General features: G+C 42.6%; 1 protein-coding gene across 2 annotated transcripts in view; it reads left to right on the top strand.

The window, feature by feature from the left end:
• Nucleotides 1-14599, top strand: part of LOC148506303 (cytochrome P450 3A12-like) — a 49670-nt gene extending 35071 nt beyond the window's left edge. For both annotated transcript variants that reach the window (XM_088446968.1, XM_088446967.1), the window contains 8 exons: nucleotides 1056-1144; nucleotides 1863-2011; nucleotides 2157-2284; nucleotides 5552-5636; nucleotides 6947-7107; nucleotides 8269-8495; nucleotides 11390-11552; nucleotides 12796-14599. In XM_088446968.1, coding sequence (XP_088303094.1) covers nucleotides 1056-1144; nucleotides 1863-2011; nucleotides 2157-2284; nucleotides 5552-5636; nucleotides 6947-7107; nucleotides 8269-8495; nucleotides 11390-11552; nucleotides 12796-12891 — 1098 coding nt within the window. In that variant the 3' untranslated portion in view covers nucleotides 12892-14599. The remainder of the gene's footprint in view (nucleotides 1-1055; nucleotides 1145-1862; nucleotides 2012-2156; nucleotides 2285-5551; nucleotides 5637-6946; nucleotides 7108-8268; nucleotides 8496-11389; nucleotides 11553-12795) is intronic.
• Nucleotides 14600-14974: the final 375 nt, after the last annotated feature.

Raw genomic sequence — 14974 nt, 5'->3', positions numbered from 1 at the left:
GAATGTCATGGGAACAGTGGTGGATTTTGCCTAGGGGCTGCGAGGCTGCAGCCACCCCCAGCAAAATCCACCACCTCGGTGTAGTCAGTGCAGTCCGTGACTGCACTGGCTACACTGTGACTGGCAGTGGCTTCCTATTGGAAGCGCCATCTGCCAGTTACCTGCCGCTGGGGCTGCCTGTTGGATATGTATCTCCTCCCCCTGGGACTGCCAGTCCGGGCTGCTATTAGCAGAGAGCGGCTTCCAAGAGGAAGCCACTTCTCTGCCTTTCCGCCAGCCCTAACCGGTTCCTTGGGTCTGCAGACAATGCAGCCCTTTGGAAGCCGGTGATATGCACATTCGTGGCTCCACACTGCTAGTACGCATGTGCCGGTCCCGGCACCTGACAGATCAATTGCGCAGGCGTCAGGACCCGGCCAGGAGGAGGCAGGAGCCGGTGAGTGACCCTGTCGTTTTTTAGCCGGCGGCAGCCCCCCTGATCATAGAGGCTCGCTGCATGGGAGTATAGCTTATTTGCATTCTATGCTATTCACGTACAGCAAAGGGAAGCCTGCTTCTCATGCACCCAGTATAGGCCAGGTGCAAGTGCCAATACTAATGATGAAGTTGCAGCTGTGGGCGGAGCAGCTTCCCACTTAAAACCCTGCGGATCCTCACATTAGCCCTACGGAAACTCACACTAGAATAAGGTAGTAAATCTGGCTTCCATGCCCATACAAAACACAATAACAGCCACCTTTTTGTCTGGCTCAGAATCAGCAGCTTAATCTCATCACATAGCACAGCTTTTCAATAGATATTTAAGTTTTCTTGTCATTATTAAAAATGTCTTTATTAAACAGCTTTATATAAAATAGCATCTGTAGAGTTGTTTTATTTATGTAGGGATGTACAGTTCTCATTCCCTTTGTGGTACAGTATTTATTTTTTTTCTTTAAGAATTACAATTTTCACTCTCTATTAAGTAAGGATGTGATATATTAATCTGATATTCTTGTTTAGCTCCATATTTGAGTGATGGAAAGTTTAATAAAAATGATTGGTCTTCCTTTCAGATGTTTCCAATAATACAAAGTTATGGGCAACTTTTAGTGAAGAATGTTTGGAAGAAAATAGGTAACAAAGAGTCTATTAACATGAAGCAGTAAGTATGGGGTCTATTGTCCGTTTCTGTGCAACCTTCCCTGTTGTGAAATCAAATTCCTCGGTGCAACGCGGTTTAGTTTGTATCCTCTTTTAAAGAGATGTATTAAAAAAGTCTATGCTGTGCTATAAATGTACCATATACCCTATATTATAAGGATATTACAGGCCTCTGAATAGTTCTCTGACCATGTAAAGGCAATGTGCTGCAGGCAAATCCTTTCTAGGGGCCATGGATCTCCGTTGTAACTAATAATGTCATCACTTATAATAATACACAATGATAACTTACTAAATGAATGAAATGATGACATCATAACTCACTGATCAGGAATGATGGCATCAGAACTCACTAAAGATATAATATACAGGAGTTAATACAAATATTAGCATCTCTTGGGAATTACAAAGAGTATAATCTACACGCCCCACAGAGGGGCATGGTCACAGCAATCAGAGCCCAAACAGTCTCCTGGCAGACCTGCACTAATAACATGGGGGGTGAGTTATTTATATTTTTGGAAGTGAGTTTGTGCACAATCACAGTATTGGGTAAACAATGTGACATTATTTAGCTGAATTAATTTGCATGACATCAATATAGAAAAGAAAATTGTTGGAGGAAAGGTAAGGAGCTTGGGATGGGTCAGTGATTTGCTAAGAGCGAGCTTTCAGTAACTTCAGTTTATTTATTGCTATCTTACTATTTATCTTCTCAGTATCTTTGGCAGCTACAGCATGGACATTGTTCTGAGCACATCATTCAGTGTAAATGTAGATTCACTGAACAATCCCAACGATCCATTTGTGACCAATGGAAGAAAACTTTTCACCTTTTCCTTTCTCAATCCTCTGTTCTTAACGACACGTAAGTTATTGAATGAGCTTCTCACAAATGTTTCTCTGCTGGGATCTGTAGTTAGTGTTACCAATTCACAGTACAGGTGATCTTCATTTTTCACTTGAAATTACGTATTTGCCTAAGTACAGAATTCTGTATACTTTTCTTGCAGTGCTGTGTCCGTTCCTTATTCCTCTCCTGAACAAACTGAACTTCTGTTTTCTTCCTGTGAGTGTTCTCAACTTTTTCCAGGAAGCCATAAAACGCATTAAGGAAAGCCGGCAGAAAGGAATTCACACAGTAAGTAAGCGCTTATTGGGGAAATATTTTTGAGTTGAAGATATCAGGTGGTGGAACAAGCCTGAGGGGACCCCAGTACAGCAACACTTTGTGGGTCACTATCCTCTAACAATTTCACAAATGGGTGCAATACAAAAGCCTGAGAGTTAAAGATAGACTTGTTTTTATTATTCTCTAATAAATATACGGAAATAGAGAACACATTTATCATGACGTTTTGTGTCCTAAATTACAGTACTCCAGCACATGATAGCATTGGAGTATTTCTTGGTAGTTTTTATAAAAAAAAAAGAAAATACATCACAGACGACCTTTACCTTTAGTTGGGATGTAGTTACATTATCACCGCCCAGGAATGCTGGCCTTCGGAATCCCGACAGTGGAAGGCCCAACCCGGGACTAAAGATAGGTGTTGGAATCCCAACGCTTATCTTTAGCTCGGTGACGGAATCCCGATGGCCGGCGTCCCGAACGAAGGTAGGCGGGGTTAGTTAGCACTTATCTGCGGGGAAGGAGGGGGGGTTAGTTTTAGGCATCCCCAGGGAGGCTTAGGGTTAGGCACCCACCCTGAGAGGGTTAGGCACCCCCAGGGGGAGGTTAGGGTTAGGCATCCCCCCTGGAGGCTTAGGTTTAGGGTGCAGAAAGGGGGGTTAGGGTTAGACACCAGCGGGGCTGGGGGGGGATTAGGGCTTGGCACCCCCCCAAGGAGGTTAGGGGTTAGGGTACTTACGTGCCCCTGTTGGGATATGTCTCCATCGGGCTTCCAGCGTCGGTATGAGAACCGGCTGCTACTCAGCCGTCAGTATTTCATACCGATTCCCTTTAGTTACCTTTCTTGCAATGCCAATAAGCAGACTAATATTTTTTTCTGAAAATCAAAGTCACCTGAAAGAAAAGATAAAAAAACAAGTATACTTTATGTGGTTACTGAATAATAAAGTTACTGATGTTGGAATATGACCAACTCTATAAAAGGTTGACTGCCACAAAAGGCTTAGTAACCCTCAATGTGAACGAGTTAGAATAGATATATAAGCAGAAATATATTTGCAAATAAATATATATAACATCCACCATTTACATGGAGCTTTCCTATAGTAGGACAATCTCATTAATGAGAGTGTCAACATTGGACCACAAAGTCAGATTTTAAATTAGGAATAAATGTTATCAGGGAGGTACCCCAAACATTCATATAATACTTCCCAAAGACTGACCAGACTTCCCTAAAAAAAATGAAGAGACTCAATAAATTTATAAATAGAAAAATGATAATAAATTAGCATGAAGCACATGTAAAAAAAATCAGGTTATAAAATTAGAGAAAGAGAAATCCTCTGCTGCTATTCACTGGGGCATTTCCAAAGAACTCACAAACCACACAAAACAGAACGGCACTGGATCTCAAAACAAACCAGAATGTCATATTAATTCATAATCATCCTAAAAGACATAAGCAAATATTGGTAGGAACAATTAATATGAAGATTTGGATTAAACATTAAATATTGTTTTCTACATAATTAGCATGCCTACTATTCATCCATCTCAGAAAGGTCTGTAGTGGGCATGCTGATGAGGGTACTGCCAAGTCTAAAAGAATAAGTGATCATGATTCACAGTCATTTGGTCCATATGTTACAGTAAATGATTTTCTACAGCCCATTTATTTGATTATAGTTAACGGCACATAGGTAACATATATAATAAAGAACACAGAATATTTTATCCCTATGAACTTCAGAAGTCACAGCAAAAAATACAGTTGATTTTTATTAGGCAAATAAATTTGCTAAGAGCATGACATAGGCTGGAGAAGTCAACAAGAAGAAGCGTATTGCACCCCTCCAAACATTTAGTCCAACTGGACCACTCTTTATGTGCCTGCAATTTGTATAAATATGGGATTGTGACCATGTTCAGCCCAGGACCTAATGCTTCTAAAGCACCAGGATTTTCCTGGCTCCATTTCCTCCCCCTAAACACAACCCTTCAATGCCACCATGTGTACCAACACCTGCTAGAGGGGCAGCCCTGCAACTGTCCTGGAAATGTCCCCTAAAATCAGGCAGTTTGGGTTATGGTATGGGATACTACTGTCATTTCAAAATATGGAGCTAAGAAATTACATCGTACTGTACACATACTAAAGTGTTTTGGGGGAAGATATATCAACAGCTTAAATACTTCTGCACTAAGATACATCCGGTATCAACACTTATTGCAGTGATACCAGTTGTCATAACACAGCAATGTATTAGTAATTCATTCTCCAGAGGGGTCCCGCGGTAAGTGACCCCCTGGCTTCTCCAGGGATCTTCGTTCTTCTGTATTGCAACAGCATAGTGATGTTGTGACATGTATGCAGATGAGCGAGATGTTACCGCAGTGCAAACTGACTTTGTGGTCTATTAATGTAGATGTGCGGTGCTGAATTACTACTTTTCACTATAGATCGCATCAGTTCGAAGCGATTTATAGCTTTGCAACCTTTTATGTGATGCGATGCAGTATTCCTTGGTGCGGCGGTCCGGTCTTCTCAGATTCTTCTGTGTCTTTTCAGAGTTTTTTTCCCTAGTACTTTTCCGCACATGTGCCGTTGAAAAGCTCTGTTATCACTGATAAAGGGCTTTTCACTACTACATGAATAGACTCCATTGTGCAAACTACAGTATGCATGTGCAAGCTTATACAGCCAAGCATGTGTAACAAACAGTATACACAGGAGCGTCCAGAGCCATGGAGTGACTATAGGAAAACATAACGTTATTTGACATGCGACGAACAGTTATGCTGCCATTGCTTGGTAAGTAGCCAAAGCAGTCTTCCTCCATCGTGGCAGCCAAATAACACCAAATGTTAGGCCTGCTGGAGAATTCTCTGATGTCTCTACAGAATGCTTTATTAGATTTTGACATCTGACCTTTAGGGACATATGTATCAAAGCCTGATGTGAGATAAAATTGTGAGATATATATCACCAACCAATCAGCTTCTAACTTACATTTTGAAGGCTGTGTATAAGAAATGATAGTTTGGAGCTGATTGGTTGGTGATATATATTTCACAATTTTATCTCACATCAAGCTTTGATACATATGTCCCTAAATCTTAAGAGCGCAAGGTTTGAAGAATCTGGGACATTTTGTAACGTAGAATGTAAAGGGTTACTTGCATCCATTTTGGTCACAGCACTTGTTGGGCTTCCAAAGTGACAACATAATCATCCTGTATATCTCAGCTCACCTCAGCAATTCGCCTTTTCAGGACCGAGTAGATTTCCTACAACTTATGATGGATTCTCAAACTACAGACAACGATACATCAGGGGAGGAGAGTCCTAATATTAAAGGTAAAAAGCTTTATTTATACACTCTGCTCAGAGAGATATACCAGCTATTATAGACTGAAATTCACAGCACAATAGAGGTTCTCCTATGTAAGCTATTTCCTATAGAAAATGAGATTCTATAAGCAGTGGAGAAAGAGCTTTATTTTTACGAAGCAGTGGCTTTCAGCCTCCCGGCGGTTTCGCAGGAGAAAATGTAAAATGACACCCACAGTTCACTGTAAAGCCTGGCATGCTCTACACTGGCCATGGGTGCCGTTTTACATTTTTATCTGTAACCCACTGGGAAGCAGAGGCTTATCCCTGCCAGTGCTTTGTAATTAAAGCCCCAAACCTTGTTCACAGATGGGCAAATAAAAAGAGGAGCAAAGAAGGAGCAATCTGCACCATTATAAAATCATGTTGCACTACAGGTGGGGCAGATTTAAATGTGCAGGGAGATTTATGGGTAATGTTTTTGTATTTGCTTTGTTTATTCTATTTTTGCTGTCTATTTGTTACTGCTGCTAATCCCTAGGTTTTGAGAGATTTACCTCATTTTGGGGGTATGTAGTCAGGAAGCTGGCGGTCGAAATGCCGACCACCGGCTTCCCGACAGTGAAATCCCGGCATGGGACTAATGATAGGCGTCTAAATACTGACGCCTATCATTAGCCCCACGCTGAAATCCCGATGCCCGGCATACCTATCGTAGTTAAGCTGGGCGTTTAGGTTCTCCCGTGGGGGATTTAGGGTTAGGCACCCCCCCCCGGGAGGGTTAGACTAGGGGAATGGGGGTTAGGGTCAGGCACACCTGGGGGGGAGGTTAGGGTTTGGCACCCCCCTGGGAGAGGTAGGTTTAGGGTGCGGGGAGGGGGGTTAGGATTAGGCACTAGGGGGGGAGGTTAGGATTAGGCACTAGGGGGGGAGGTTAGGATTAGGCACTAGGGGGGGGAGGTTAGGATTAGGCACTAGGGGGGGAGGTTAGGATTAGGCAATCCTAAGGGAGGGTTAGGGGGGAAGAGGGTGATGGATATCCTTTATACTGTCGGGAATTCCATATGCCGGCCTTCCAGCATCAGTATTTCATCTGCCAGGCTGACGTCCGGCGGTATAACATACCAATTCCCGTTTTGGGCACTTGTTTGTGAACCTTCATTTTGCAATTTGATTGTATGGTGTTTTTTTTACTACCATAATATTGCACTTCTGTAATGGTGTTCTGATTCCTTTGGATTGGTCCAGAAATCATAATGGTACTATATCATAATGAACCATCATAAATCACCTATAAATAGGGGAATATTATTAACAACTTTCTATCTATTTCATAGCGCTGACAGACACTGAGATTATGGCTCAGGGACTTATCTTCATCATGGCTGGCTACGAGACAACCAGCACTACACTAATGTTCCTGTCTTACCATCTGGCCACTAAACCTGATGTCCAAACTAAACTTCAGCAGGAAATAGATTCCTTTCTCCCAAACAAGGTAAATAGAATATTTCCTAACATGTAAGTGTGTTCTACTGTAACTGCTTCCATTGTGCATTCCATTTTGCAGCACTTCCAAACTGAATGACGGCCTGAAGAAAGTGCTGCTGAAAGGTTGTTTCTTCAGCTAGTAAGACTAATACTAATGAGAGTGTTGGATCCCTCCTACTGGTTTCCTGAGCACATAACATTCGACAGACAGGAACAGGCCAGAAGCACTTCATTTCTTTTCGGAAAAGAAACTAAGAAACAAGCGAAGGCTTTGTTACTCATTATGCTGACATAAAGTTAGGGGAGCTGTAAACGACAGCACTTTCTCGTGCAGCAGCCAATTAACAGCACACGAGACCAGTTCCTTTGTACAAGTGCCCGAGGCTAATTTTATTTAGCATCACAAAAATAAAGTAATCATAAAAATGAATCCTGGGCTGTCCGCAACTAACTAAACACAGGTAGGAAGGACCTAATGTCCAACTCACAAAACAGAATGTAAATACAGAACTTATAGTCACTAGCAACAGTGCCTCTTAACAAGCCTGCCAGCCTGATCCCCTGGTAGTGAGACCCAGACTAGCAAACTGACACACCTTTTATTAGCCTCTCACAGGTAATCTGCTAATCAAGTTGCTCATTAACTGTAAAGCTGGGTACACACGGTACGATGTGTACCCAGGGATGTGATCCGACGGCCGACATATCGAGCGGTCCACACACACGGAGCGATCCGGTGCCCAACTGCCAAATATGCCGGCCCCCCTCCCCCCACATAGACCAGCATGGGATCTTTCCTCGATTCTCCAGATCTCTTGTGCATACAGAAAGATCTGGAGGAGTGACAGATGACCCCACAAGAGCACTGCGGATGATATCATGCCCACACACGGAACAATATAGCTACGATATCGTTCCAATCTGTGGGATTGGCCGCTATATTGCTCTGTGTGTGAGGGCCTTAAGATTTACCAGACAGAAGTTAGGAACCTGGGCATACATACCTCCCATTAATAACTTCCCCAGTGCTTTTGTCACATTACCTAATTCAAATTAGTAGTTATTTGCTTGAAAGGAGAATGAATCATGTCAAATAGTATACCATATATTACATTATGAACATGAATAGCATGTTGCATGATACTGAAATTGTGCTCATTGCCCACAGGCTCCACCAACATACGATGCTCTGGTGCAGATGGAATATCTTGATATGGTAATATCTGAAACCTTGCGCCTGTACCCTCCATCTGGGAGACTTGAGCGCGTGTGTAAGAAAACAACTGAGATCAATGGAGTAACTATCCCAGAAGGAGTAGTGGTGGTGATCCCAGCATTCGTGTTGCACCGTGACCCTGACATATGGCCAGATCCAGAGGAATTCAGGCCTGAAAGGTATCGCAGTATGAGGGCCATTTATTTGGGAGTAAGTGTGACTTTAATGCCATAGGATAGCTGTAATTCCTCCTAATAGTTTAATACATAAAAAGCACCATTTGTATGCAACAACTGATGTATTGATTACATTTAAGTATATTTTCTATTACATGAGAAGCAATATTTTATATAAGTGACCTAATTTTTTGTAATTGGTTAGAGGTTAGGACCTGTTGCTAGGTAGAGTGTTTGGTTCGTTGGTATCGATTGGTCAAAAGAATCGGCTTATGAGTAGGGTATGGGGCATATACTTTTGAAGGGGCTATTTAAGGAGAAATTTGAATATAGTACTGCCTCTTTGGAAGTCCCACCAACCCGCCCAAAGCTTTTAAGTTATCTGTTTGTTTGTCTTACTAACCTTTAGGTAAAGTTGAGTCAGAAGGCGGAATGGCGCTACTAGCCAGCGGCCACGTGTGGCATAAGTGGTCGTTGTGGGGCACTTACCCTTTTGAAAGACGGCGAGTGTGTCCTACCCCTGCGGTAGAACAGCGGGCGTTTCCTTACGGAGCGTCCATACTGTGCTAGAGTAAAGGGTGGTGAGTCCTTCACAGCGTAGGTTATGCCGTTATAGAGGGGGGGCATTTTAGTCATTCCCCAATTTTTTATGAGAGTCAATTGGCTACAGCTGGTTCTTGGTAGCGTCCTTCTTTGCCACCCTTATTGAATTAAAATTAATTTAGAAGTAATAAATAAATAACGTTGATCTTTAAACCAATGCAGTGGTATCATTGTCGTTATTTATAGTGTTAAGTTAGCTTAATGGTTTGTATCCATGTGTTATTCGCAATAAATTAATGGCCGCCTTATATTTAAAATGATTCAGACTGTCATGGCTTTAAAATGATCCATTTCAGGAGCTGGCAGTGGGGAGTATGTGACAAACTTTGCTATTACTCCCACTAAAGGGAAGATCCAGTTAAGCCTGGACTAGTAGGAACCTTGCGCTATGTGCTCCTGTGCGCATTTCCGGGTATAACAGTACTGTAAACAGCACCTATTATTGAGTGCGTGCAAAAATAGACAATGTTTCTTACCAGTAAATAAATATCCCCACGGAGTCTCATCGCGCGTGCTTAATTCAATCTGCCACCAAAGCAGTTTTTTTACATAATACATAATATGTTATTATAGTATTGACCCTTCTACTTACTAAAGGTTGTAGTGTTTCCACATTCACCCACATTTGATATAGTGAATGTATCCGTTCAACATTTATTAAATGTAATTGTCTGCAGCATTTAATAGGAATGCTTTTTTTAAGTATGTATGCACTAATTTTGATCAGTATTATTAATTTACTTTTACCGCAGGTTTTCAATTATGGGATAACTTTCAAAGAGTTATCTAATCTAAAATATAAGGTTATTAAATAACTTAATGATTAATAATAATAATAATTATAATTTTATGTGCTCTTCAATAAATGTGCTATAACCCATAGTAACTAATCAGAATATAATTTGCAATTTTATAACTACAGAGAAAATGAATAAATAAATTATAATCTAACTGGCTTCTATGGGTTACACAGAGGCATATTAGGAACTAATTCAGCAAGCAATGCACAGGAGAGAACGCTCGCACTTGGATGATGGTTTTGTACTGCGCATGCGTATACATCACACGGCGCTTGCGCAAACTAGCCAGTGCAGTCGAGTAAGCGTACGCAGACTACACGCAGCGTGAACGTAGATCCCTTCCGATATTGATTGACAGGAAGTGCCGTTTGTGGGTGGTGATGGGGGGTAGTCGGGTGAACGCAGGTGTGCCTGTGCATTGGGACGCCGTTTTAGGGGCGTGCATAAATTAGCCACAGCTGTGCCGCACGCAGTGATGAGACTCCGTGCACACAGGAAGTTGCAAAGATCCTGCGTGAGGTCCGGTCAACCTCCACTATGCAAATGCGGTCGATGGTTTTTGATGATACTGATGTTTACGCTATCTTGCGTACTCATCAGGCTTTGAGTAAAGGGAGATGGGCGGATTAATATAGGGCTGGGTGTCTGCATCTTATGCTGATTAGCATACCCTTGCAGCGGCCGGGTGCGTGCGTCTGCTAGTGTGCGTCCCTTGCCGAATCAGACCCTAAGGTCCCACCATGAAGCGTGACCCCTTCCCGTACCTGATATAATGTGCCCCTCCGTGTGGTGCACCAACTCCCTATACATCTCACATGGCGTCATCTTTCCTGTGAAAAAAGTTGGTGCATGCGCAGAAGAGAGCAAAGACTGGCACAGTGCCAGAATCTTTGCTAGCTCCTGTGAGGCGCCATCTTTTTGAATACATCACTAGCGGGACAGAGTCTGATGTAAATAAGTAATCAGTAACTGCAGAGTGTTGGCAGGGAATCGGTATCGGATGCCGGCGCTTGTGATCCCGGCAGTTAGAATCCTGATGCCGGCATCTCGAAGAGGTTAACATACCGACACTAGTTGTTTGGAATGCTAACCCTCTCCCTACCCTAACCCTAACCACCATCACCCCTTTTTGGTGCCTAACCCTAACCTCCCCACTAGTGCCTAACCCTAACCTAACCCCCCCTAACACCCCGATACTTACCTTTGGTATCCCGGCGGTCGGGATGACGGCGCCGGAAATAGGAGTGACGGCATCCAGACCGCCGGGATACCGAACACATACCATTGGCAGTCTAAAAATATAGTTAATAATAATGGAGTGTTTCATCGTTTTCTTACAAAGCATGTAATAAAACATACAAGTCTAGGATTCCATACATTTAAATGAGACTCAGTAGTGGGCCACCTCAACCATATTTCCCTGTAATCAGTCATGGCCATGTCTAACACTGTTGCTAGTCTAGAAACACTAATATTGTTTCTTTATATTCACAGGTTCAGTAAGGAGAATAAAGATTCACAAGACTCATATACCTTCCTTCCTTTTGGAGCTGGACCACGTAACTGCATAGGGATGAGATTTGCTTTGATCAACATGAAATCAGTCATCGCCTTACTACTGCAGAACTTCTCTTTCCGCTCGTGCAAAGACACTCCAGTAAGAAATCACAGCAGCTGCTCTTCTAATGTGTTCATTTAGCGGTGCTGTTTTATTGGTCTGGTCACAACTTCCAGGATGTAGTTAGTAGACCAGCGGCCGGGATGCCACCGGTCTAAATCTCGATGCTAGAAGTCCGACACGGGACATAAAATAGGCATCGTAATACCAACGCCTATCTTAATCCCGACGCAGGAATACAGACAAGACGCCAGCCTGAACGAGGTAAACCGGGGGCATCTTAGCTGTTAGCCGCTCAAGGGAGATGAGTCAATAACTATTAACGTGTAGCCTTTGAGCATTTTTTAGAAGTTCTCTTCAGGGAAGAACCTGTTAATGGCTAGCACCGGGCACACTAAGTGGCCCATTTATTAATTTTGCAATGCGATCAGGGCATGTCAGTACCGGCCATGTTAGCATTGCAAAATGCGATCATAACGGCCGGATGTATTATCCGGGACATGCAGGGACACAGGCTCCAAAAGGAGCCCATCCCTGTGATGTCTCCGGAGAGCTGCTGGCCAGTGCTGGGGCTGCTGTGCTTGCGCAGTCCCGGTGACTGGCTGCCATTGCCGGGGGAGGGTTCCGGAGGAACCTTCCGCCAGCTAATTATGCGGTGTGTAGCCATAGGCTACAGCGGCTAACGCCATCTTCAGATGGCATTAGCTGAGGGGGGCCAATATCGGGAATGCATTGCATCCCGGATATTGGTAAATCTGGCAGCATCGCATCCCCCATGGAAGCCTATGGGGGAGGCGGCTGCCTGCGGGAATGGAGGGATTACAGCAGGTAGCAGGTACCTGCTGCGGTCTCTCCATAATACATCCAGAGATACTTAATATTTGACGTAAATCCCTGAAAACGGGTGTTAATGGGGCCCAGAAAGAGTTAGTTGCGACTGTGCTCTATTTATGAGATAACTATTGGATATTAGTGATTACTATAAGGCGCAGTATTTTTTGTTGAAGAGGTTTAGAAAATATTCAGCACCAATTTTAAACAGGGCTCTAGGGAATCGAAGGGGACCCGTTCTGCCCAATGTGCAATGCTGTGTGCCCAAACATTCCAGCAATTCTCATAAGTACCTAATACCAAAATACATGGGAATTTTGGGAGCAGCCTGTACAGGTGGGAACATGTCTAGCTAAATAACTTTTTTAAAACAAAAAAACAAAAATACTCTTTGCTTTTAGTTGTTGAATCCAACTCATAGGAAATATTAACATTCATATTTATTTATCAGATCCCACTGGGAATTGACACACGAGGTTACTTAAAGACTACAAAACCTGTCATACTCAATCTAGTGCCTAGAGATGGGCAGAAGCCAGAAGACTAGATGAGGAAGTCACCAATGGTCGTACATCATGTGACTCAGACCAACCCTGATACAGTATCTTCTGTATTTTCCTTGGGAAAAGCAAATACTGGACATTGCATTTCATTATATTACTCATGAGCCAAAAAGGAATAGTAGCAGTTGTTATTTGTTACATAAGTCTGAAAACTGCTTTGCAAAGTTCAAATAAGAATTCTGCTTACATCTATGAAAAATGCTATTTTTGGATTATAAAAAACAACTTGTTTGTTTTAAAGGAGAACTGTCATCAAAATCTAACTTTTCAATATGTTGTTTAAAATAAAATATTGATCTTCTGCTATATAGATTTGGTTAATTCTATTGCTTTGATATAATACACTGTCTGCTATGGTGGGTGTTTCATTACTGACAACAAATAAAAGCTCTTGAAAGTCAGCAACAGTGACGCCAACCGGCTATTACACAGTACTAACAAACATATTGTTATGTAGCGAACTAACAGTATATACAATCAAGTATGGCTAAAGTCAGTTATATTTAGTTTTGCCCAAACAGATTTTAATGATGTTTAGAAGGAAACTAATTGTGCCCCACATGTATGAACCTACATTGTCTTACCCCAGTACAATGTAAGTAAACAAAGAGTACATTAAGTTACCTGAATGCATTTATTTATGATTGATAAAGTGATCACATTTTAATCTTCACCATAATCACCATTGTAAAATTCTCATCTATTTTTCACTTCTGAGATAGACTGTATGGGGGAGATGTATGAACCACCGTAGCGGTTATGTGCGCTGATACCGCTTTTCCCCCATGTACTGTTGGGGGGCTGGCAGTAAATGACATGCGCTCCTGTCATTAGCGATGCTGCTATCTACAAGATAGCAGCGCCGATAAGCTGGGCAGTGTATGAACGGTCCCTGCTGTGGTGGCTGCCGACTTCGGGGGCTGTAGGCGGGACCTCAAGATGCTTGCGAGATCCCACACATGTCCAGTGGAGCCGGCTGGGAGTGAGACACAGCGCAACAGCCCTAGGCTGTGTGCTCACCTGGGGATCGCCGGAGGGGGAAGTTTTCACTTCCCCACTCCAGCGGATGAGTCGTTAGTGCATCATAAGAGCTTCCTGCTTTTCCTCGGTAAGAAGGTGAAGTAGGAAGAGTTATAGCGGCACGATATGTGCTGCTATAATACATCTCCCCCATATGGCTAATACACTAGTTGTGGCTGCAGCCCCTAGCTAAATGTCAGTAAAAATAAGTAATTAACCCGGTAGGGGTTAAGTTAAAGTTTTATTAAAAGGAAATAGCGTAACAAATGGAAGTTATGATACAGTATATTCAGCCACAAAGGGCTATAAATCAATTAGTCCTAAACCTTGGCACACCGTACTTACTAATACCTTGGATTTACTAAAATTAACAAGTTAAGCAATGATTACTATCAATAATGTTGCACTTACCTTACAATATATTTACAATACTATAGACTAGGTTAATGAACACATAAAAATATCTTATTGCAGTTTTTCATTAGTATTATATTCCATCTAATTTAATCATATCATTGAATACCCTGACTCCACATTACCCTTTAATCTACACCCTTAGTAAGTGATAGAACAATTAACCCCAGTTACAGCTACTCTCAACCCAAACACACTGTAATTTACTGTATAAATGTAAATATGTAAACAACAATAAATTTATACTTAAGTCTTTGAGTAATGACCATAATTACGGTGGTGCATTTATCAACTCTAATGTTCGAACTGGGTTTGAATATTTACAACATGTAATATTGGGCCTGATTCAGCAAGGATCGCAGTTGCTAATACGCACGCAATCGTCCGATTGTTACGTACTGCGCATGCATATGCATCGCAATGTGCGCATGCACGAACTAGCTATTGCGAGCGGGACTGAGATCGCAGCGGCTACGCAGACCCATTGCAGAGTGATTGACAGGAAGTGCCGCTTGTGGGTGGTAACGGGGGATGGTCGGCCGAACGCTGGCGTGCCAGTGCGTTTGAACACCATTGCAGGGGCGTGCATAAATTATCCACTGTGATGCCCTAGGCAGCCTGAGGCCTGATAGC

The sequence above is a fragment of the Taudactylus pleione genome, unplaced genomic scaffold, assembly GCF_031769625.1.
Source record: "Taudactylus pleione unplaced genomic scaffold, aTauple2 ptg000408l, whole genome shotgun sequence".
NCBI classification, from domain to species: Eukaryota; Metazoa; Chordata; class Amphibia; order Anura; family Myobatrachidae; genus Taudactylus; species Taudactylus pleione.
The sequence above is the reverse complement of the archived record's forward strand: the minus strand, read 5'-3'. Positions and strand labels throughout refer to the sequence as shown.